Genomic DNA, 26,707 nt, shown 5'->3' on the forward strand with positions numbered 1-26,707 from the left:
ATATATATATATATATATATATAATATATATATATATATATATATATATATATATATATATATATATATATATATATATATATATATATGATATCTAAGGTGGCAAATCAGATGAAGAGGGATAATCGGGATAGTATAGGTGAACAGTGTGTGAAGAATGATGAAGGAAGGGTAATGGTGAACAGTGGGGATATTAAAGATGCATGGAGAGAGCATTATAGCCGGTTGTTGAATGAGGAGTTTGACTGGGACAGGGAAGATTTGGAGCCTGCAGATCCAGTGTTTGGCCCTTGGCCTTTAACTGATGCCGCGACTGTGAGTGAGGCAATAGGCAGGATGCAGGTGGGGAAGGCAGCAGGTGTGTCTGGGTTGACTTCCGTAATATTGAAGGCCTCAGGAGATATAGGGGTGAGGTTAGTCACTGACCTGATAAATATGATTATATATGAGTGTGTTGTTCCAGATGATTGGTTGAGGAGTGTAATTGTAAATATGTACAAAGGGAAGGGTGATGCCCTGGAAAGAGGAAATTATAGAGGTATAAAGCTTTTAGATCAGATAATGAAGGTAATGGAGACAGTTCTAGAAGGTATGAGTGGAGAAATAGTGAATATTGATGAGATGCAGTTTGGGCTTATGCCATATTCATTGTTCGACAGCTTCAGGAAAAATATATTGGGAAGAAAAGGGATCTGTATTTTGTTTTTGTTGATTTGGAAAAGGCCTTTGACAGAGTCTCTAGAGAGGTGGTGATGTGGGCAATGAGAAAGCTTGGGTTGGAGGAGTGGTTGTTTAGGGTGGTTATTGCCATGTATGTGGGTGATCGCATCCAAGTAAGAGGGAATGGAGATTTGAGTGAAGAGCTTTCCGTGAATGTTGGTGTGCATCAGAGATCAGTTTTGAGTCCCATGTTGTTTAATATGGTACTTGAAGCCTTCTCACGTGACTTCAGAAACGGACTCCCGTGGGAGATGTCGTATGCTGATGATTTGGTGTTGATTGCAGAGAATGAAAGGGAGGCGGAGGAAAGATTTAGGAAGTGGAGAGATGGTATGGGGCACAAGGGCTTAAGGGTAAATGCAGATAAAACAAAAGTGATGATATCCAGGGTTGGTGTAGGTACAGTCAAAGAAGATGGAGAGTGGCCATGTGCAGTTTGGCACAAGGGCGTGGGTGCACAAGAGATGTAGTGGTATTAGAGGTAGACTGCGAGATAATGCTGACTTTGTGTGTGTGGGGTGTCGGGGAGAGCAGGTGGAGATTGTCAGCCGTGAAAGGATTGAACTTGCTGGTGAGTCTCTTGGGTGTGTGGAAGAGTTTTGTTATTTGAGAGACATGTTATGTGCTGGAGGTGGGGCTGGAGCTAGCTCTGTGGCTAGGGTGAGAAGTGGTTGGAAGAAGTTCAGGGAGCTGTTGCCTCTCCTGACATTGAGAGGACTCTCCCTACGTGCTAATGGGTCTTTGTATGCAGCATGTGTTAGCAGTGTGATGCTGTATGGTAGTGAGACCTGGGCGGTAAAGGAAAAGGATATTCGCAGGCTCAAACATACAGAGATGACTATGATTAGGTGGATGTTCGGTGCGTCCCTGCATGTGAGGCCTGGGGGGGCTAGGTTTACGATGGAAGAGTTGAGAGGTAGGATGAGACTGGAGTGTATTGGTGTTGTGATGAGGAGAGGTAGATTGAGATGGTTTGGGCATGTGGAGAGGATGGGAGATGATAATTGGGTGCAGAAGGTGAGAAGTGATAATATTGGGGGTGGGGTTGCGAGGGGTAGACCGAGAAAGACGAGGGATGAGGTCATTAATACCACTACATCTTTTATGCACCCACTTATCACAGACACTGTACAAGAAAGAATTGCTTCCCGCCCTTGTGGCAAATCGCGCATGGCAACTCTTGCCCTTCTTTGACAGTACAGCCACCGGCCTTAGATACAATCACGTTTGTTTTATTTGCATTTTTTTTTTTCTTAAGCCGTTGTGCCCCATACCATCTCTCTACTTCCTAAGTCTTTCCTCCGCCTCCCTTTCATCCTCTGCAATCAACACCAAATCATCAGCATGCCACATCTCCCACGGGGGTCCATGTCTGAAGCCACATGAGAAAGCTTCATGTACCAAGATAAATAATAAGGGGCTCAAAACTAACCCCTGATGCACACCAACATTCATGGAAAACTCATCACTCAAAACTCAATTTACCCTTACCTGAGTGCGAGCACCCACATACATAGCCATAACCATCCTTACCAGCCTCTCCTCGATGTCAAAGTTTCTCATTGCCCACTTTACCACCTCTCTAGGGACTCTTTCGAAGGCCTTTTCCAAAACAACAATAACAAGGTACTGATCCCTTTTCTTTGCTATATATTTTTTCATGCAGCTATCGAACAATGAATATTGTTCTTTCCCTTCTAGAACTCTCCATTACCTTCATTTTCCGGTCCAAAAGCTTTATGCCTCAATAATTTCCTCTTTCCAGGTCATCACCCTTCCCCCAGTACACAAACACAGTTACACTCTTCAGCTAATCATCTGGGACAACACACTCATATATAATCGTATTTATCAGGTTAGTAACTAACCTCACTATATACTATATCTCCTGAGGCATTCAGCATTTCAATAGTCAACTCAGACACACCTGCTGCCTTCCCCACCCGCATCCTGCCTATTGCCCGCTCACAGTAGCAGTGTCAATCAAAGGCCAAGGGCCGAACGCTGGATCTTCTAGCTCCAAATCTTCCCTGACCCAGTCAAACTCTTCAATCAACAATCGGTTATAATGCTCTCACAAAGGTCTTTAATATCCCCACTGTCCACCACTACCTTTCCTTCATCATTCCACACACACTGCTCAACTATGATATCCCAGTTTTCCCTCTTCATCTGATTTTCCACCATAAAGATCATATTCTGCTTTTCCACACTATTTAGGTTACCAAGTAAAAGTCTCTGAGACTCAGACTTTGCCCTAGAATCTTTTCTAGCCCTAAGCTTGGCAGTCAAGTCTTCCTCTTTGATAAAACCCCTCTTGCTGTCAATGATATAAAGCATTAATTTCTTCCTGCAGCGTGTTGAAAGTTATATTATAGCCTTTTTACGTAGCTTAATATTTATGTTTTTAATCGCAGCGTAACCTAGAGTGTTAAGTCTGAGGTCTGACATGGAACTGCCAGTTAAGAATGATGGGTTACTGGGTTAGGGTTGCAAGCTGGGATAGAGGTTAGTGGATCTCGTTTCGTCCCACCATCCCCTCCTCCCTTGGTATATATGGATAGGAAGGGGACACCCCTGAGCAGAAATTAGTACTCGCGAGTATACATATTGTACAGAAATACAGTACATAATATAATCATAATCATACCTGGTGTTGGCATCACCACAAAACCCACAAACTCAGCCATCAAGCAGAACTATGGAATAGTAATCAGAGTACTAGTGCATGAAAAACTGACAGTCCACAAGGGAAGTCACAGCACTAAAGCAAAGAACGAAACACACAGGGGGATGACAGTTGGCTTGGAGTATCAGGTGGGCCTCTCCTGCAATGCACTATAGTTGTCTGGCATGTGTTGCTGTGTTCTGGGGTCTCCTTGTACACTGTTGGGTGCAGTGTCTGAGCCGGATGATATACATTATTACTGAAAAATGTATTGTATCAGCGATTGATTCCTGTTTCGGTGTTGGATATTACCAAATTCCACCGGATATTTTTTTAGTAAAGTCAAGCAAAATGCACTGGATATTGCATTGGGCCGGATATTGCAATGATGGACGCTTGAAAGTTTATTACCTGTATACAAATAAAGAGAGAGAGAGAGAGAGAGAGAGAGAGAGAGAGAGAGAATATAAATACAGCTTGTACAGCACCCTTCCTGTATCCCTGACCACCTTGGAGAGAACTCCAACATACTTGACCTCTTCCTTACAACTAATCCTTCTGCTTACACTGTTAATCTTTCCTCTCCGGTGGGCTCCTCTGATCACAACCTTATTACCTTAACCTGTCCTGTCGCTTCGGTATGGCCTTTGGACCCTCCAAAGAAACATCGTCTGTGGCACTTTGGAGCTGCAGATTGGGAAGCCCTCAGGCAGTACTTCTTTGATTTTCCATGGAATGATTGTTGTTTCCATGGCCGGGAGCCAACAGAGTGTGCCTTGCGTATTATGGAGGTTATTCTCTCGGGCATGGAAGCATACATTCCTCTCTCATATCCTTTGACTATTGCAAGAAAGCCTTGGTTTAATCACTCTTGTTCTAAGCCTGTCCGCAATCAGGAGAGGGCCTATAAAAGCCACCAGAGCCAACCCACCCCTGAATCACATCTTATTTATATTTCTGCCCGGAATCATGCTAAGTCTGTTCTTCGCATTGCTAAAAATAATTTCATCCGTACTAAGTGCTCTCAACTCTCCAACTCGAATTCTTCCCCCTCCTTCTGGCACCTTGCTAAAAACTTTCTAACAATTTTACCTCATCATCCTTCCCTCCTTTTTTCTATTCTGATGGCTCTGTAGCTATTTCTTCTACTGATAAAGCTGATCTCTTCACCCAGACTTTCTCCTGCAATTCCCCCTTAGGCAATTCCGTTGCAGGTCCTCCATCACTTCCTCTCTCTGACTTCCGCACGGCTGACATTCAAATTTCTTCAGCTGATGTATTTTCTGCCATCACTGTCCTCAAAACTAACAAGGCCTATGGGCCTGATGGAGTCCCTCCTGTTGTTATCAAGAACTGTGCTTCTGTGCTTACACCCTGCCTAGGTAGACTCTTTTGCCTTTGTCAACTTGTACTTTTCCTTCTTGCTGGAAGTTTGCTCTCATTCAGCCAGTCTCAAAGAATGGTGACCGTTCCCAACCCTCTAACTATCGTCCAGTTGCTTTAACATCTTGTGTTTCAAAAGTTTTCGAGTCAATTCTTAATACAAAAATTTTAAAGCATCTTTCCTATCACAACCTTTCTGATCGTCAGTATGGGATCCGTCAGGGATGCTCCACTGGCAATCTTCTCACCTACCTTTCAGACTCCTGGTCATCCTCCTTTCAGGACTTTGGCGAAAGCTTTGCCATTGTACATGACATCTCAAAGGCTTTCAATCGAATCTGGCATAAATCTTTAATTTCCAAACTGCCCTCTTACAGTTTCTAGCCTTCTATCTGTGCCTTCATCTATAGTTTCCTTTCTGGTCGTTCTATAGCTGCTGTTGTAGACGGCCATCGTTCTTCTAGATCTATCATCACTGGTGTTCCTCAGGGCTCTGTCCTATCACCAACTCTCTTCCTTTTATTCATCAATGATCTTCTAAGCTGTACATCTAACCCTATCCACTAGTAAGCTGATGATTCCACCCTTCACCTTTCTATTCGGTTCCTGCAACGTCCATCTCAGCTGTTACTTCAACAAAGGGATGAGGCTCTTGTATGGTGTTAACAGATTCGTCACCTTAGAGCAATTTCCTTATCACCAGGAGAGGACGGAAGGAAATGCGAAGTCGCTTAAAGTAGGTCCTTATATTAAACTGAATGGATACAAGATAAGGGACCGCCACCGTAAGTCTACACGCAGCTAAACTTGTAAACAAACTCTAATTTAGTTACATGATGCGCCGCTAGGGGCGGACAAAACATATAAGGCTAGGGATGCGTGGCCTATAGAGTGTGTGTGTACACAGGCATATAATATTGGCACACGTCAGTAATAATATAAGTGGTACATGCATGCATTACAAATAAATTAATCACAGGCATATGAGATCATACATGCTATACATACTGCTATGGCACACCCAATGTCTGACTTGGCGCATATCTCTGACTGAGTAAAAAATAATCTTGTTGTTTTTAATGCATCAAAAACTCAGTTTTTACACCTATCAACCAGACACAATCTTCCACAGGAGTACCCTCTAAGGTTATATAATATCCAGCTCAATCCTGCATCATCCTTGAACATGCTTGGGGTTCCATTCACTCGGGACTTATTTTGGAAAAATTATATTGCATGTCTTGTAAAATCTGCTTCCAAGAGATTAGGTGTCCAAGCCGACTCCGTACCTTCTTTACCCCTGCACAGTTGTTGACCTTTTACACTGGTTTTATTCGCCCGTGTTTAGAGTACAACTCTCATGTGTGGGGAGGCTCCCCACATACAGTTCAAGATTCTCAATAGGGTGGAGTCAAAGGGTTTTCGTCTCATCAACTCTCTTCCTCTTACTGGCTCCCTTCAAACTCTGTCTCTTCGCCGCAACTGTTGCATCTTTATCTCTTTTCTATCGCTACTTCCATGGTCACTGCTCCTCTGAGCTGTCTACTTGCATCCTCCACCTCTACGACGAGTGCGTAGCATCTGTCTAACAACAAATTTTCATTCCTTTTCTGTCCCACACTCTAATGCAAGAGTTAGCCGTTACTCCCAGTCTTTCATTTATGTAGCAGGTCAACTGTGGAACTGTCTCCCTCTGTCTGTATTTCCTACTTCCTATGATATCCAGTCTTTTAAACGCAGTGTGTCCAGGCATCTCGAAATGAATGGATCTTGAATTTGGCTGGCTTTTGTATTGTTTTTGTTTTTTTCTTGGTAGGAACGGTTTGCGGGCTCCTGGCTTTTCGTTCATTCTTCCTTGAATAATGTATATATATATATATATATATATATATATATATATATATATATATATATAAAATTATATTTTTATATATATATACTCTATTTAACATCTCGTTTACAAATTATTTACGAGCATTCTTTCATTAACCACTTTCTGGTGCATATTGCTGTCCTTATTTTCCATTTTATTTACAAAACATTTAATCCGTACTTTTCGTAGTCCTTTTGTGCTCTTCGTTTTAACATTTCTCGTTTACAAATTTCATTAATCATGTCACTCTTCCTTCTCCATACCTGTAATATTTTCCTTGCCCTCCTACTCTTCTTAGTTTTTATTTCCTTGCCACCCCTTTCCTGCCTTCCTCTGCGACACTATATAAAACAAGAAAAAGCATTTTTCTCCTCTCGTTGTGCGCCATCAAAGGAACAGATTGTGTGAAGAACCATCGTCAAAAGGAGGATTCAGCTTCAACAGGAGTGAAAGATCTGAGGGGAAAGAAGAGGAGAAATGGAAAGGGACAGGAAAGAGAGAGAGAGAGAGAGAGAGAGAGAGAGAGAGAGAGAGAGAGAGAGAGAACAGGCCATGGAATATTCTTGCTTGCATATACCGGTATATTCCATGACCATTTCCTCCTTCCTACATCTGAGACTTGTAACGTGAATTTCAACTTATAGACAGACTCCACGAACTGTATATTATTCATTGTTTTCGGTACATTAGGAAAGTAAACATGAACAAATCAGGAAATTTCTATACTAGGAACAACAATGAAAAACCAGACCAAGGAGCTGGCCAATCCTTTCAGTCCTATATAATATTTTCCATTTTATTCAAGAAGGTCTCTTTTGCAAAGGGATTTATCAAAGGCTACTATAATAGTCCCAAGACAAATGAAATCATCTGGATTTAGCAAGAATTAAATTCAGTTAGGCCATCTAGCTAAACGGATTAAAGAAATATACTTTATAAGTTTTCTTGCTTTGCTGCAGGACGTCTGAGCAACATTATACAATTTCTTTCTGATGTAATTTTGCCTAACCTTGTTGGACTTCATTATCCTGAATGAAGTATTACACCTCTATTTAGTCCACTTTTCTTCACAATTTTCACTTTATACGGCTAGTACTCTTAGTTGTCCCATATTGTTGTTCTTTCGTAGCTTATTTCACGTAGCAGGAAGAGACAGTGTTATGGCCCTACAATCTTTCCAGATCATTTCATGAAATTCACGACATTCGATTGCTAATTTTTTCTTACAGTCAAGATGGAGATGTGGCACTTTTAGCTCATATTAAAGCGATATAGTGCTCCACCCCTCATCCAAACCTCATTTGTAAACTTAGAAACGAATGATTTTTTCAGTCTGATTATTTTTTTTCTTGCAGCCACCTCATGACCTTATTCACTTTAGGACACATCCGTGGTAATGGAGGGATTAAAGGATGTTATATCTGCCTCTTTTATTTCGAAAAATTCCTCCAAAGCTGAATAATGTTGCCTGATGGTTTCAATGCATAAGACAACATACGTCACTGGAATTCGTGAGTAACCTCTTCATTTCTAAACATTTACAGTAAGCTTAATTAAACCATCGGACATATAACCACGATCAGGACACACAAATGGGCTTGCGATCCATTCCTTGCCATAAGTCAGGTTTTGATCTCCAGGAAGAACAAGGAGGCTGTCGAATCTTCCTTGGTCTTCTAACTTCATAAATTTAGTTACGAGAAGAAAATTACTGCAGGTTATTGTCACGGGGTTTTTATGTATATGCAATATTAAAGAATATTATTCAATAATACTTAAGAACAGGACAATGAACTGTCTTCTGAAAATCAAGCAATGATTACTTTATGCCGGCTTACTTCGCCGAGTCTCTAAGGACAAAAATTTATAAACTTTCTCAACAGTACACAGCAGAGACTAATGACTCACTCGTGCTGTTTATTAGGACTGTTGGCCTCTGGAGAAAGTGACTCCACCCCTGACAATCAATAACTAATGCTATTAATGATAAACAAGTTCCTGCTGGTGCAATTAACTCCTGGTTGCACAACGGATTTTAAGCTTAATACAAAAGGACTGGCCTAAGTACCAGTTATGAATAACAAAGCATTTATGCAAACTAGGAGCTATAAGTGAAATAAGCTCATGGAGAAATAAAACACGAATTTACATTACATTAAGCTCAAGAAAAAGAACTGTTAATTTATTGCTTACAATGAAATAAATTAACATTACATGAGTCTCAAGATGAATTCAAATAAGGAGTTCGCACTCATTTGCTCACTCAAAAGCTAAACTCTTAAACCTAGGAAAAAAACGAAAAGAAATACTGGTCAGAAAAGTGGACCAAGCCGATGACTGGGTGTCGTTGCTGAGTTAGGACGCTGCACACGCTGAGCCTCTCGCCAATCATGCTAGGTGGGAATTCAACAGCAGCGGCGGGAACTGGGCATCGTTGCTGAGGAAGGACGCTGCCACACACAGTACCTGCTTCCACGGCGCTCAAATCTTGACTGATTCAAATTGTGGGAGAGGGGCGAGTGTCATGGCCGCACTTGCTAACGGCAAGAAAGAGCGAAACACGCCCACAACAAATCACTCAGGCGGAGACACCAACGTCGCACAAAGACGCTCACTTATGAAATAGTGAAAAATGTCCTGAAAAACACTCCCGATTGGGTGAATACGTGGCGGTTGACTGAGTGATAAATACTGGGATTCCACTAGAATTCGCAGTTTCCCACCAAAGTTTAATGTCACGAGTTTGTTTAGATATATGATCACACCAACTCGTGACATTACGCCCCATCAAAAATGAAATTTTTTTCTCAGGAAAAAAAATTTCAATATACATACATATACAAATCCTAACTTAGTCACACAAGATTCACACTGTGGTGTGTGTGTGCTATCCTGCTACAGGAGAAAGTCACAATCACCAGTGAGCGAAAAAAAAAAAAAAACTCGTATTTACGTTAATAGAAGCAAGCTTGAGGGAAAAACTCTGTGATAACAGTGAAAAATCCTGTACTCAGGTCAAACTGAGCAAAAAGTTCGTTACATTTACATTAACAACTAACTATTATGTAGTGTGATGTATGTAATACATGGTGTACGTGTGACAGCTGTGGTGTAACTGTACCTACGTGTAAAATCATGTAATACAAATTTATAGTAAATAATGATGACGAGGCAGAAGAGAAGGGGCGGCAGCATGCAACAGGGACAACCAGCTGTTCTGTACGGCAATGCTGCACCCGCCAGCTGCACCTGCGAAAGGAATCAAGATGGAGCATCAAAAGTGTCATTTCTCTCTCTCTGCCTAGCACTCAGTACCTATGTCATTATTAACCAGGAAACGTAGTCTTAGGATTTACAAATCTCTCAGGACCCTTGTAGTTTACTGGTTAAGCTACCTTATTAACCAGGAAACGTGTCAGTTCTTGAATTGCTCAAATGTCTTAGAACGGGCAGTTTACTGGTTAACCTAACTTTACACTTACGATTAATGACAGGAAGCTGAGAATCACTACGCAATCTCAGGCAGGTCACGTTTTAACACCCATCGTGGGTGTGAACACTCGTGTGGATATTGTGCATTCTCCGGGAATCCTCAGAGAGGCCCACAGCTCGAGATGTTCCACAAGGTAATTCATACACAGCCTTGGACTGTCTCTGCAGGGTTCTCAAACTTCCCCCTTATCTTATGGTATACATGTATATACAGGTCCTGGACATAACGTGTCCTGTGGGACCAACAGGCGAGACGTCAGGTCTACACTTTTAACTGGGAACCAGGCTGGTCCTTGAATTACTCAAATCTCTGAGAATGCCTATCTTACAGAGCCCAGCATACAACAGTTGCCCGTGATAGTCAGCAAGTTAGCAGGCGAGACATCAGGTCTGCACCCACATTGCCACTGCCCTGTCTCTCAACTGACTCAGAGATTACGGGTGCGATTTCAAACGGTGCAGGAAGGACGTGTCCCTGATTGGTGTTACATGGACACACATTGCAGGAACACACAAAACTATCTATTTCTCGTCCCATCCCTGGCCAGAAAAAGTCAGCACAGATGTGGCCTTGAGTTTTCCTTTTGCCCATGTGACCTCTTGAGGCTGAACAATGACCCCATTCTAACACTGTTAGGCGGTACTTGGCGGGAACGACAAACTGCAGTTGAACCTTGCCCTGGGGTGTTCTTGACTCACGGTACAGCCGTCCTTGTTTACGAAGGAACTTGGCTTGACCTCTGCATGAATACTTTATCACTCTACCCTTTTGTTTCTTTCGCACGGCAGCAAGTGTTGGGTCAGAGTGTTGTTCTTGGACAACAACTTGGCTACACTTCAGATCTTGCGGCGATTCAATGGTCACCAGGGTGATACAGTTTGGAGCCTCAGCCATAGCTCGTGTTACTGTAGCCAAAGTCTGAGTAGCATCATCTTTGGTGCAACTATGCTTGGCACCGGGAATATTGCCTATGATAAGGTCAAATAAAGGTTCTGGCATGACAGCTGCGAGTGTCGTACCAGTGTAAAATGGAGTTGCCACCTGGATACGTGCCTCAGGGAACAATCTCACTGATACATCAATAAGGTTAGCTTGGATCTGTCGACCTGTGTACTCCTCAGGCCGAACTAGACTCTGCCTGACAGAGCAACCTGAGGAACCATTGTCTCTCAGGATCTTCACAGGGATGTCTCCCACAAACCCTGGCTGAACAAGGAAGGTAATGTCACCTGTGGGAGGGTCTGTGGAGGAAGCAGCTAGCCACTGATTAGGCTGCTGAATAAATGATGCAGCAAACATGGTGCCCTGTGAATTACATACTTGAGGGGTCGACCTCACTGCCTGGGGAGATGGAGCATTGGCCATCTGGTGAGGGGGGTTCACTGTCGCTGTGGGACTAGAGAACTGTGGGGGAGTACCCGTACTGGTAGGGACGTGACCACCATGCTGCAGCTGAGGAATGAAGGCTGCGTTCGCTTCCTGCCTCCTATTCACTTGAGCTGGTGCTGAAAAGGACAGTCCCGACGGCCGGTTGCGTGGCTGATACTGCTGCTGGTTAGGGTACTTGTTGTACTGCTTCCACTCAGGTTTCTGAGTGTTTTGCCCCTGGTCCTTCCTCTGCGGTTTTGGACCTTGGCTGTTATTCTGAGAACGGTCTTGTTGCTGGGGTTCAGTCTGAGATGGTTTCCCAGATTTGTCAGCTTTCCTGTTCCAGGTATGCTGCTTGCGAGTTTGGTACCAGTATGCAGTGAAAAATGCATCAGTCTTCTTCACCATTTGGCTGGCATCTCTTACCTGGCAGATCTTAAGCTGAGCCATAAGTTCAGTAGGCCACGACTATTCTAGCTGCGTGCGCAGCATAAGGTCAGTTATCCCCTCACACGTGGAAGGAGTTTCATCTTTCTCCATCCACTCATCTAAGTAAGCAGTAAGCTGGTCAAGAAACTGAACGGCAGTCTCTTTTTTCTGTAAATGCGCCCTCATGAACTGACTCTTGGCGCCATCAACTGTGAGACCGTACGCTTTGACGAGTGCGGCCTTCATCATCTCATACGTGAGATTATCTCCACGAATTCTGTGAAGAATATCGAGGGCAGGGCCCTCAAACAGGCTAAGAAACTGAAGCCGCTTAGCTGCATCATCCAGCTGGTAAAGTTGAGCCATGTCTTCAAAACGAGCTATGTATGGCTCGATTTGCTCGCCTTCCTTATATGGAGGAAGCTTGATGTGTGGGGTCGCCATAATATGTGCAGGGATAGCGCTCGTGGAGCTTGGGCCAGCTGCACCAGCAGTGTCTGAAGCCAAGGAATGTCGCTTGAGCTTCAACACTTCAAGTTCATGTTTTTGTTCTCTCTCTCGTTGTTCACGCTCATATTCGCGTTGTTCTCGCTTGTATTCGCGCTCTTTTTCACGTTCCTCAAACTGAATTCGACGCTCTTCACGAGCATCACTCTCGCGTTGCTGCTTGTAATTAAAGCGAGAGAGGACAAAGTCCTTTATTTTCTCTGGGTCAGTAAGCCCCATATCTTTAGCTTCCTGTACATAGACGCTGGTAGACATGATGCTAACTCAATCTAAGTAAACCAGCGACTCAGTACTGACTGCAATTTTGCAAAGAAAGATGCCAATAGTCAAGAATAAAGAATATAGGCACAGATTAGTGGTGACCAGTTTTATCTAATTAAACTGGTAAAGAAAGAAAAGTAAACAAACAACTGACTGTGAAAACTATTACGTAAATTAATAGAACTGAATCAATATTCACCAGTAAGATAGTGCCTATGGACTTTAATGATAAATATCTAAGTATGAGTGAGTGAATATTATCTCGTGGATAGCTTTAGAGGTAGGAGTTAATATCCTGGAATGAGGTCGCCAAATGTCACGGGGTTTTTATGTATATGCAGTATTAAAGAATATTATTCAATAATACTTAAGAACAGGACAATGAATTGTCTTCTGAAAATGAAGCAATGATTTACATTACATTAAGCTCAAGAAAAAGAACCGTTAATTTATTGCTTACAATGAAATAAATTAATGTTACATGAGTCTCAAGATGAATTCAGATAAGGAGATCGCACTCACTCGCTCACTCAAAAGCTAAACTCTTAAACCTAGGAAAAAAACGAAAAGAAATACTGGTCAGAAAAGTGGACCAAGCAGATGACTGGGCATCGTTGCTGAGGAAGGACGCTGCACACGCTAAACCTCTCGCCAATCATGCTAGGTGGGAATTCAATGGCGGCGGCAGGAACTGGGCGTCGTTGCTGAGGAAGGGCGCTGCCACACACAGTACCTGCTTCCACAGCGCTCAAATCTTGACTGATTCAAATTGTGGGAGAGAGGCGAGTGTCGTGGCCACACTTGCTAACGGCTAGAATGAGTGAAACACGCCCACAACAAATCACTCAGGCGGAGACACCAACTTCGCACAAAGACAATCACTTATGAAATAATGAAAAATGTCCTGAAAAACACTCCCGATCGGGTGAATACGTGGCGGTTGACTGAGTGATAAATACTGGGATTCCACTAGAATTCGCGGTTTCCCACCAAAATTTAATGTTACGAGTTTGTTTAGATATATGATCGCACCAACTCGTGACAGTTATATATAGCTGTTTTCTATAGGAAGATCAGAGAAAGGTGTGCAACGTTTTCCCCTGTCTAGTTCTTTCTAAGAAAATATATCTAACTACATTAGGGAATCGATGGTAATTATGTTCGAGTATATCATCCCAGAATAATGTAAAGAATATCGTTGTACTGAATAGTTTGTAAACTCTTTTGCTTTGGTCTGTTGACTTATACGAACCTTTCCTTTTTGCTAGAAATTTGCTCTCTTTCACCCTGTCCCAAAGAAGGATGACCATTCCCACCCCTCTGACTATCAACCAGTTGCTTTAACATCGTTAATTTATATTTTTTTAAATCTCTTAACAAAAAATAAATCAATAAAGCACATTTCCTATCACAACCTTCTTTCCCATCGCCAGTAAGGGTTCTGCCAGGGATGCTCCACTGGCAATCTTCTCACCTTCCTCTCAGACTCTTGGTCGTCCTCCTTTTGGGACACTGATGAAAGCTTTGCCATTATAGTCGACATCTCAATGGCTTTCGACTGAATCTGGCATAAATCTTTAATTTCTAAATTGCCCACTTATGGTTTCTATCCTTCTATCTATGCCTTCATCTCTAGCTTCCTTTCTGGTCGTCCTATAGCTGATGTTGTAGAAGGCCATTGTTCTCCTCTTAGAGTTATCAATAGTAGTGTTCCTCAATCAACTCTCATCCTTCTATTCATCAGTGACCTAAGCTGTACTGCTAACCATATCCACCAATACACTGATGACTCCACCCTTCATCATCCATTCGCTTTTCCCAGCGTCCATCTAGGCAGTTACTTCTACAAACAAAGATCAGGCTATGGCACACCTAATGTTTGACTTGGCTCTTATCTCTGGGGAAAAAGTAATCTTGTTTTTTGTTAATGCATCAAAACCTATCTATCTATCTATTGCCAGATGCCTCAATCCCGTTTGGGGTGGCCACAAACAAATCGCCTCCAAGTTGCCCTGTCCCCCGCCATTTCACTGCCCTGCTCCCAACTCACACCCCCCTCTCTCATATACCTCTCAACCCCATCCCTCCATCTCATCCTCGGCCTCCCCCTCCCTCTTCCCCCCTCCACCTCACTCACATACACTCTCTTCGTCAGTCTTTCACCCTCCATCCTCTCCACATGGCCAAACCACCTCAGTTTGTTCCTCATAACGCTTCCTATCACATCCACATCCACACCACAACGCTCCTTTATATCCTCATTCGTCAGCCTGTCTCTCCATGTGACTCCACAGGCTCCTCTTAAATAACTCATTTCCACTGCTCTCACTCTTGACTTGTGTCCTTCCAACAACGTCCAAGCTTCACTTCCATACGTTAGAGTTGGTATCACAATACTGTCATGTAGTAACTTTTTCACTTACATGCTCACTTCCCTGTTTCTTATCACTGCTTTCAAAGAACCAGCAACCTTTCTTCCCTGCTGTACCCTTTCAAGCATTTCACCCTCCAAACCTCCATCCTTACTCATCACACTACCCAAGCACTTAAACGTACTCACATTTTCCAAATCAACCTCGCTGTACATTGACTGACTTCACCTCTCTCAAAGACCATCACTTTACTCTTCCCTACACTCACCTTTAGATTCCGTTTCTTAAACACTCTCCCAAACTCATCCACCAAGCCTTGCAGCTCCCCTTCGTCTTCACTCAACAACACAGTATCATCTGCAAACAACAGTACAGGGAGTTTCCAGACACTATCCTCTCTCACCAGGGCCATTCCAACATCCACTACCCTACCTTGTACCTCTTTTATTACCCCATCCATGTACAGACTGAACAACCATGGAGACATGACACATCCCTGTTTCAATCTAACTTTCAAAGAGAAAAATTCACTTAGTTCACCATCCACACGCACTGCAGCCTTCGCATCATCGTACATACTCTTCACAGCATTCAACAACTTCCCATCTACTCCATATATTCTTAACACTTTCCACAATCTTTGTCTATCCACCCTGTCATATGCTTTCTCCAAATCCATGAAAGCCGCATACAACTTCTTTCCCTTCTCTAGAAACTTTTCCACTAAAGATCTAAGAATGAATATCTGAGCTACACAACCTCTTCCCTTCCTAAAGCCTCCCTGTTCTTCTCCAACTAATTTCTCTGTTCTTTCTCTTACTCTGTCAATAAGTATCCTACCATACACTTTTCCTATTATACTAAGAAGACAAATGCCCCTATGATTACCAGACACTTCTTTTTCCTCTTTTCCTTTGTACAAGGGAATAATTATACCTGACTTCCAATCCTCCGGGACTCTACCTTCCTCCCAGGCCAATCTGCACATCTTCCACATCCATTCTACTACTATCTCTCCCCCATGCTTCAGCATTTCACCACACACGCCATCAATTCCTGGGGCTTTACCCGATTTAACTTTCTTCATTGTTTCCACAACTTCTATCCTACTGATTTCTTCCTGTCTTCTCACCTCCCTCCTTCTCCCAGCCATTCCCCAGCCACTTATACTCGCATTACTTCCATCGTCTATGTTCAACAATTCCTTAAAGTGTTGTCTCCATCTGCTCACCGTTTTCCCTTCTCCACTAGTAATCTACCATTTTTATCTTTCACTCCCCTGCTGACTTCACTTCCACCCTGTCTTACTCTTTTCACCTCTTTCCAGAACATTTTCTTACAGTCCCTCCTCTTTACACTCAAATTCCTTCCAAATTCCTCATCCACTCTCTTCTAATTTCTTATATCTTTCGACATGTCACCTCTAATTTTAAGCAACCAGCTCAATTCTGCAACATCTTTTGAACATACTTGTGATTTCATTCTCTCGGGAGTTATCTAGGAAAGAGTGTATCACCTCTCTTTTAAAATCTGCTTCCAAGAATTTTTTTCGCCCCTATGTACAGCAGAATACAACTTTCATAAGTAAGGAGACTTACCACATACTGCTCTCTTCACCATGGTGGAGTCAAAGTTTTATCGACTCAGTAACTCTCCTCATCCTCTTGCTGGCTCTTTCAACCTCTCGCTATTTGCCAGACTGTTGCATCATTATCTCTTTTCTATAGCAGCTTCAATGGTCACTGCTCCTCCTCTACAGCGGGTGCGTAACACCCATCTAGCAACAAACTCTTATCCCTTTTCTGTCCAACTCTCCAACACAAAAGTTAACCGTTACTTCCAATCCTTCATGTATTCAGCAGGTCAACTCTGAAACTGTTTTCCTTTGTCTATATATCCTACTGCCTATGACCTCCAGTCTTTTAAATACAGTGTACTCAGGTATCTCGAAATGAAAGGATCTTGAATTTGGTTCTCTGCTAATTTGTTTTTATTTTTTCTTGAAGAGAACAATTTGGCTGGCCTCTGGCCTTTGGTTTCTTCTTCCTTGTGCAAAAAAAATATATATCAGCCAGGCCTCCTAAATTCTTGGCTTCATCTCACAGATCTACTTTGTCAAAAACAACATAATTCTCATTCAGCTGCGGTCGTTCCACCGTCTGTACTCTAACTTCGGTAAAATTGCCATCTCTCTATCTTGAATGCCGAGTTTGAAGTGTGGATTAACGCCAAATTGCGATGCTAGTCACGAAGTGCTATGGGAATGATGTAAAGCCATAGAATTGTCTCAGTGTGCCTCTGAGCTTAGTGGCATAGGCTCCAAATTTGAAAAAATCTGTTCCAGATTAACCCTTTAACCGTGGGTGTCATCCCTGAATGACATTGCAAAAACTGGACCAAGCCGCGGGTGTCATTCTCAAATGTTTGTGAATATTTTGAATACCACGTGTTTTTTCCGTGCGCCAATTGTTTCAAGGGAGAGTAGCTATTAAGTTCATTCACTCCAGCCGACCCCCACCTCCCTCTTCCCCCCCCCGGGCCCCCACCTCCCACCCTCTGGGCCCCCCACCCCACCCCGGACCAAACACGCATCAGTATCTGTCCAGCTGTGTGAGTGACAACACTGCTGATGTGGCAGTGAAATGCAGGCAATTACAGTGCCTTTTACCTGCCTCAGTGAACACAGAGTGGGTGTTTATCGTATGTGCAGTGTTCATATATGTTTATAGTATTATTATCAGAATGAGGTTGGCATTTGGTAATGGTGTGTGGGCGAAAAATAGTGATTACAACACCGCTGATGTGGCAGTGAAGTGCGGGCAATTACAGTGCCTTTTACCTGCCTCAGTGAACACAGAGTGGGTGTTTATCGTATGTGCAGTGTTCATATATGTTTATAGTATTATTATCAGAATGAGGTTGGCATTTGGTAATGGTGTGTGAGCAAAGGTAATGGTGTGTGAGCGAAAAATAGTGATTTTAGATCGCTCACTTCTAATGGCACTGCCCGTCCAGCGATAGTCAACGAAATCATGAAACCTACATCATTTCAAAGCCGAACGTTAGTGCTTTCTAATGGTACCTTATTTTTCGCTCTAGATTTATTCTGTGCAGAGTTATAAAGGTTTAAATTTTGTTTACATTTTGGCTGGAACCCCCGCAGGAGAGGCCAGTCGGGGCAAAACAATGCCCGCGGTTAAAGGGTTAACCAGCCCCATCCCGACCACTTTTCCAGCACTGACTCCCCCCAATCCCGACCATTTTTAGAAAAAATTTTTTTTGGCTGAAACCTCCGCTTTTGATGAGACATCGAAAATTCATAGAGAAATCGCTCACCTGAGGTTTTAAATACTCGATCCAGGTAGCAGTACCTCCTTACCTGACTGGGTTTTCTAACAGGCTGGCACCAAAGAAAACGAGTTCTATGGGAGGGTAACTATTTCACACCACTCATAAACGGTATTTATTTATTTACTTGGTACGAATTTATATGTAGTATGAGAGTATATTGGTTTTCAAACAGTAATATAGGCATTATAAGCATTGTTTCACTCACTACCTCATCACCATACCTGACCTTTTTTTGCCACATTACCTGATCATCATTTCTGACTGTTTCTTCCTCTGATGCTATGTAAAGTTTGTGCTCCACATTGTCATTGATTGTGGAATCACTCTGGCCCTGAATTTCGTACCATGGCATGACATGGCTTTACTGGCCAGGTCACTGATAACAGGTGGATTGCTGAGACAATGGCATGCAGGGGGGGGGAGGAGGTCATGCTGGGTAAGGCATTGTCCCTGCCTGGCATCTTGTAGAGAAAGGTGTCCCGTGTATACGTACCAAAAATCACTCGCGAAAATTGGAAATTGAGCAAATTAGGGACCTTGCAATTGATTCGCGTTTATGTACGTTGACGGGATTGGCAGTGACAAAACGTGTGGACGTTAATTCAAGTCGACGGGGCCCCCCGCGGGTTAAGATATAGCCTAACAAGAAGCGGTGCCAAGGTACAGCAAACCCGTCCCTGGCAGTCATTTTAGCGCTCACGTATAAACACAACAGGATATCTAGTCAAAGATTTCACATATTAAATTTGGAGTAAATCGGGTGAAAATTTACGATTTTATGCCCATTTGAAATTATAGGCCCGACATGACCTCCCTGCTTGCTAACTGGAGGGTGACCCCCTGATGTAATAAGGCATGTCATAGGAAGTAGATCTGAAAGATGCACCTAGTAGGTTTTAGTTTCATGTTGGTATGACAGATTTGAAAGGAGTTATGTTGAAAAACGATTTTCACCCAGCCCCCTTTTTTTTGGGTGGGGGGGGGGCTACAGCTTGTTCCTTGGTGCAATTTGGCCCAAAATTTAATCAGTGATCAGAAGGTCATAGCCCATCATCCCTGTAATTTTAGCCAAAATCGCACCAGTAGTTTTCGCGTAAAGTTGTTAACAAACAAAAAAACAAACAATCTGAGTGAAAACAATAATCTTCCCCGAGCCCCTCCAGGGTGGGGACGTGTAATGAGTACATATAATTTACACCATTTTATGTACTCGGCAGAACCAAAGGTGATCTTGTTAAACCAACAGAGGGATTATTTCCGTATATCAGACGACATACAGTAGAAGGCTGCACCTCTTTCTTAGCGATTTATTTTTCTTATTACGTTTTAATATTCTCGTTTCCATTATTCATATCATTTCAGTATTTATGTACAGTAATTTGCATCAATATATACAAGAGGATGTGAGAGGTGCACTATGCAGAACAAATCGCTTAGAAAGAGGTGTTACAAAAGATCCCTCAGCCACAATGTCGACACTTAAAATCTTGTCTCATTAATCCAGTGGCCAGACTTGTAAAGAAACCACTGAACGGGAGTGTACGAAGGGGAGATTATGTATCTTCCTATATTTGGGGAATGCATCAGCTACAGCTCAGTATTCAACATGTAGAGACGGCAATATGACGCCTAGTTAAAGTGACTCAGTATAGATGTTCTCTTCATAAACCCTTCGGTACGATGACGTGTTATTTTATCATATTTGTGTTACCTAAAATGATTTCGTTCAGGTTTTAAGTTAGCTCTTGTCAGAAAGGAGATGAGGAGTTTACGTGGCGTACTCTAACTGGCAAAGGAGGTTTCGTAGCACGGTTTCATCTGCAATTTATCCTGCCCATTACACCACAGTATCCTCTTATGTGTTACTGATGACAACTATGTAGATATTTAAACATTGCATAAAACACACAAGAGAACGTTGAGGCTGAATATGAAAAATAGATCGCCAAGGAAGAAGCTCTACGACGTCTGCTAGGTCACCTAGAATATAATTTTATTTCCTAGGGAGCGCAGCTGAGTTATGGATTATGTATGAATTCGTGTCACTCTCGATTTTAGGGATAGAATTAATGATGTATCCCATTCAGTCCGGTGACACATTCTGTATTTTATTCCTGCTACATCCAAACGGCTTTATTCTGTTTGGCTGACACCCCTTCAAGTTGGAGAGTCAGATATATCGTTTTCTGACCCTGTCACTGTGAAATTACTCCCCCCAAGATTAGTGAATTCGCTGGAGACAGCAATTATAATAATATATCTAATACGGCATCAGTACAGTAAGTAGGCTATGTGAATGTCCTTAGTTTATCATCCACTGTTACTGTTAACCAGCTGTAGTCAGCAGCACTAGTAACTTAATAATCAGAGACAGGACGAATAAAATTACACTTTAACAATACTCTGGTCACTTTAACTCTGCGCAAAATTAGCGCCTCTCAGTCTTGAATGCTGAGTTATAACAACAGATTAATCCTACATTATGATGCTAGTCATGAACAAGTGCTATGAAAACGATGTAGCATTTTGACACTGACCTCTAAAAATAGCTGAAAAGGGACAAAATTTTCCGTTAATACAAGGTGAATGAACTGTAATCTCCTTTAGAGGCCACTTGGGCGGGTTTTTCAAATGATCAACTAACTAACGAGATTGAACTAGAAGTCTTGTTCCCAGATTAACAAACTTACGGTAATTTCATTATCATAATTACTCGTCCCCGCCCCGAAGGGACTCGGGGATGGGTATTGTTTTTACTCGGCTTGTCTGTTTGTTTGTTTATTTGTCTGGCTGGCTGCTTGCTTGTCTGTTAACAACTTCACGTGAAAACTACTGGTGCGATTTTGACAAAAGTTGCAGAGATGATGGGCTATGACCTTCTGATCACCTGATTAAATTTTGGGCCAAATTGGGCCAAGGCCAAGGCTGTAGGCCCAAAACAATAATAATAATAATAATAATAATAAAAAAGGGGGATTGATAAAACTCGTACTTTCGCCATAACTCCTTTCATATTGGTCATATCGATATGAAACCAAAACCAAAAGGTGCATCTTTCAAATCTGCATCCTATAACATGCCTCATTACATCAGGGGGGTTACCCATCAGTTAGCTGTAGGGGGGGTCAGTGTCAGGTGGCGCGGGCCTTAAATTTCACATAGGCAAAAAATTGTCAAATTTCACCAGATTTACTCCAAATTTAAATATGTGAAATCTTTGACTAGATATCCTGTTGTGTTTATACGTCAGCACTAAAAGACTGCAGGAGACGGGTTTGCTGTGTCTTGGCACCGCTTCTTGTTAGGTTTTGATTTTGTACCAAGAACGAGAGATACGAAGTGGTAAGAAAGGGGGGTAGGGAGGCGCCAGTTATCTACACACTCGAATTAATGATGCCTTTGGGTGACTACACTGAGTGACAAGCTGGATGATTTCCCGTATATTAAGAAACCATTAACTACGCTGGGTGACAACCATGTAGTCAAATGACGTCTGCTGGTTTCGTGGATTAAGGGCGCTCCACCCGATTTTTACTTTTTTTTTTTTTTTTTTTTTTTTTTTTTTAGACAGAAGATGAACAGAGGAAGGAAAAAATCCATGCACCAGATTACAGGTGTCCTTCATTCATAAAAAAGTGTTAATCTCCTGCTATATTTATCTCACCATTCATGAGGGAGAGGTGGTAATTTTACGTGAAAAGAGTACAGTGTGCGTGATGGTGGTGAAGACGCAGTAGAGATACAACACTCAATGTTTACATTATTTTCACGTGAGGCTACATAGCTACACTCACGATTTTTACATGTTAGCACGAATTTCGGCGAGCCTTGGTGATGCTTTCCAGTTTGACTACACTTGAAGCTGAACTAAAACAGGTTGAAATCTATGTCAGGTTAGATATGCGCGCTACTGTGATATAAAGACTCAATTAAATGCTGGTGGAATAGCAGTTAAGATGATATCAGTTGTGATGATGATCAAGATGCACTTAGAACTGCTCGTATGTGATACTAAAGAAAGTGTGCTAATGGTGGATATGAAAGTAGAATTCTCCATACTGTATACATTGCCAGGAGGAGTGGTAATAGATAGAGAGACATCCTGACTACATCTCTCCCTTCCCACTCACAGGAGATCGGTTGGTTCCGCCGGTGCTGGTGGGGGCGCGAGAGATCTACGAGCCCTCTGAGCTGATCAAGATTGGGTGTCAGCTGCGACAGCCCTTCCATGGCGACCACCAGCCATCACTGCAATGGTTCCTAGAAGGTAACCAGGTAGGTGATAAGATAAATCGTTTTTACATTCACACGTAATATCATCCACTTCCCCTCGATGGAGATGAGTGTGTACTTTCTTCTCATCATCATCAAACGATTTCATTTAGCTTCTCGTAGTGAGAAGTTAATGGGCGTTGTTCAGTATCCTCGATGTGGAAAGTTTCCCCCTCTAAGGAATGTAATTGTTTTTGTGGACGGTCATCGCACTCAAGAAGTTAAAACCCCTTCATTACTAAGGACCTCTTATACTGAAAAATTCAGTAAGCCTCCATTTACTCTGCAGTCCGATGAAGTATTTTCTTGCCATCAGACAAGTTTATTGAACTCATGAAAGAATTCTAGTATTGTCTGAGTTATTGAAAGGTATATATTTTAACCTCTCCAGTTAGAAAAGCCTTACCGAGTCTGAATACAATCATCAGTAGATATCAAGGAATAATATAAAGTACGGCACAGGACTGAAAGGGTGAATATTTGTTCCTTGATTACGATTATTTTATCTTATCCTGACCATTAACAGATGATCTTTCATTATTAAAATGAATTCTCCAGGTGAAAGGCTTAATTCTTCTCGCTAAATTATGTCCTGTATACTAACATTCATTTGTGAAAGCTATAATCTGAGTACACTATACTTGACTCCTGTGCTAAGCTCCTGAATTTGCGCATAGCAACGTGGTAGCAGGCTAACCACATCTCATGGTCACAAACGCTCCATAACTGATCGTCAGAGCGAGGACGCCTTCGCAATCTCACTTCTGAAGACAACATTTATAGCACATTTTGTTCTAACCTAACGAAGATCCCTAATCCTGAGCATTTCAGTTGATGGCCAAATGTAGTCAGTCCAAAAGGTTGATTTAGTAACAACCAAGGAGTTTCATTCATATTTCATAACTAAAGCTCATGCAACTGCGACCTAGTATTTGAGTTATGGGAGTGGACATATTATGTTAGGTGAAAATGAACAGACTATATTTTTCGAGTTCAAAGTTTTTAAATATTAGTTAATATTCCTCACTTCAGGCCGTAGCTATAAAGCATTTCTCTCTCTGGCTGCTGTGCCTCACCCAGCTAAATAAAATATAGTAAAAGTGCAGTTTCATCCTGTGCATTCAGAGAAAGCATGAAAACTGCATACCCAGTTCGGCGATTTTCATGCTGACTGGAAAGAATTAGTTGTAATAATAGCGGCAGCAGCAGTAGTAGTAGTAGTAGTAGCAGTAGATAGCGGATGGTAGCCCTTTCTACAACACGTAGCAGATGGTAGCCCTCCTTTCCCTATTTTGTGTTATATATAAGCTTTGGAGGGCAGAACCCCCTAAAAACAATGATGGACAGTTGAATATAGTGGAAGATATTATCAGGAACCCGACGAACTGACCTGAGAAGTTTAGTTGAAATCCATGTGCTCACTTTCCCCTCTTTCTGATCGTTTTTATTTTGGGGAGGGGCAGATTCCCCAGGAATCATCGGGGGAGTCATGCTTCCTAAATATCACATTATGGATGAGAGTCCATTGCACAGCATATAGGCCTATCAATATATCAAAGCTATATCTGCCCCTCATTCACTGTTTCTGAGAATTTTTAAATTGATGAGAGATCTAACCCCCCCTAAAAATCATGGGTGAAATACTGTGTATAATGAATGATTTTGGTGTAACCAGACGAACTCGCCTATGGCCTCATTCAAAGTCATCAAATAACTTAAGAGTTAACACACACACACACACACACACACACACACACACACACACACACACACAGGATGAATCTCACGCAGATGTATAGGTCAAATTACCGATATCATACAATCTTGTTTTTGCAGGATTGATTAATTTGGCGTTTTCCAGAACAGAAACTAGAGCTGTCTCGATCATCAGAATACTAACAACCCTAGGTTCCTGTGATTCGCTTTCCTCTGAATTAAATCATCTTATCTTAGCTAAAGTCTTTAAGACACTATCTATCTATCTATCTATATACCTAGGCTGCTTCCCCCAAGGAAAGGGAGGTAGCCGAGACAGGACGACACACTCCCCATTTACTCATCCATTCAAACACATTCATTCGCATCTTAGCCCCAAAGGGGAGAACGGACAGATCCTCACCGCACCACACCGCACAAGGGTCAACTGCACAATGCAATCAGTGACATCCGCAGCAGGGCCCGACAGCAGAACTGGTTTACCCCTGCCACATCATGACAGACTCATCCCCTTACCCTCACCTGACCTGCCTAGCTGATCAGACCAAATGCGGGAGAATATCCCCTCAGGGCTGCGGCATCATGTATTCATTCACAATTTCTCTCCATTTATTTCTGTCACGCACAGCCACTCTTCCTTGCGCAACAGACATCCCTCTTACATCCAGCGCTCTCTTCACACTGTCCATCCATCCTATTCGTGATCTTCCTCTCGGCCTTACACCTCTCACATCAGATCTAGTTATCTTTTTCACCAATCGGTCATTAACACAACACACAAAAATGAGGAACTTAACAGTTAATCTCTGTCATCACACTATAGTTCCTTGATCTTAACCTGTCCCAGTCGTTCGTCCTTATGCAGTGTACTTGCCGTAGCCCAGTGATAGATAAGAACAATGCCATGGCTCTACATTCTTTCCATACCATTTTTTGTGAGTTATATCACTTTATAGTGTTAATTTACTGTTTGGCATTCATTTTGATGGGATGGTAAATTTAGGCAAAGCTAAAGTAAAGTTGGTTCATCGCAGGCCTCGACGATAAATCTGAGCAAGATTATTACAGTGAAGGTGAATGAACATAAAGGACACTGATGGATATTATACGGAAGCAGTAGAGAAGCTATCATCCCGAGGCATCGTGTGTTAAAAGTGGCTGTGTTCCACATTTGCATTGTCTACGTCACTGATTCTTTTTATCATCATCATCATCATCATCCCCATATAATCCATTGCAAGATGAAGGCATTTCCCATCTCTTGCCACACATACCTGATAATTACACCTTTTTATATCCAGTTCCATCAAGCCTGCGAATTTCAATGCTGTATTTGCTTTCCGTCTGCCTCTTCTTTCTACATCTGAGGTCTGCCACTCAGCCAACATGATTTTCCTTAGTCATCTGTTCTACGAAGATGTTACGTGCCAAAGTTAGTTTTTGCTCTTTGTCGTAATTATATAATATTCAGACCTCTTTATTTTCCAAAAAGCTTTTCTTTTTATCTCTTTGCATGACACCTGGCACAATCCTTCGCTGCCCTCTCTGGACACACCGAAGTTTTATGTTGAAAAAATGAAAACCATTTTTCTCCATCGCGTTTTTTTTTTTTTTTTTTTTTTTTTTTTGTAAAATACTTTTTCTAGTTTTCAATTATAGTTTTTTATTATTTTGCATTCTCTAAGTATTAACATATGGACATTTTATTACAATGGTAATATGTTTGAATTTAGTATTTTCTAATATTAAAATGACGAGGAAATGGAAAATGTGAGTGCGTTTAAGTACTTGGGTAGTGTGATGAGAAAGGATGGAAGTTTAGAGGGTGAAGTGCTTGAAAGGGTACAGCAATGAAGAAAGGTTACTGGTTCCTTGAAAGCAGTGATAAGAAACAGGGGCGTGAGCATGGAAGTGAAAAAGTTACTGCATGACAGTATTGTGATATCAACTCTAACGTATGGAAGTGAAGCTTAGACGTTGTTGGAGGGGCAGAAGTCAAGAGTGAGAGCAGTGGAAATGAGTTATTTGAGAGGAGCCTGTGGAGTCATATTGACAGACAAACTGACAAATGAGGAAGTGAAGGAGCGTTGTGGTGTGGATGTGGATGTGATAGGAAGCATTAGAAGAAACACAATGAGGTGGTTTGGCCATATGGAGAAGATGTAGAGTGAGAGATTGACGAGAAGGGTGTATGTGACTGAGGTGGAGGGGGAGAGAGGGAGATGGAAGCCAAGGATGATATGAAGGGATGGACTGGGGAGGTATATGAGGGAGGGGGGTGTGAGCTGGGAGCA

At 42.2% G+C, this 26,707-nt stretch overlaps 1 protein-coding gene across 1 annotated transcript in view; it reads left to right on the top strand.

Annotated features, from left to right (window-relative positions):
- The window catches only part of LOC145391442 (uncharacterized), a 338,100-nt gene that overhangs the window by 106,408 nt on the left and 204,985 nt on the right, over positions 1-26,707 (top strand). The window contains exon 4 of the mRNA XM_080266055.1: positions 22,558-22,700. Within this exon, the coding sequence (XP_080122181.1) occupies positions 22,558-22,700 (143 nt within the window). The remainder of the gene's footprint in view (positions 1-22,557; positions 22,701-26,707) is intronic.

The sequence above is a fragment of the Coenobita brevimanus genome, chromosome 18 (assembly GCF_032717465.1).
Source record: "Coenobita brevimanus isolate Jiangsu-jjx chromosome 18, ASM3271746v2, whole genome shotgun sequence".
NCBI classification, from domain to species: domain Eukaryota; kingdom Metazoa; phylum Arthropoda; class Malacostraca; order Decapoda; family Coenobitidae; genus Coenobita; species Coenobita brevimanus.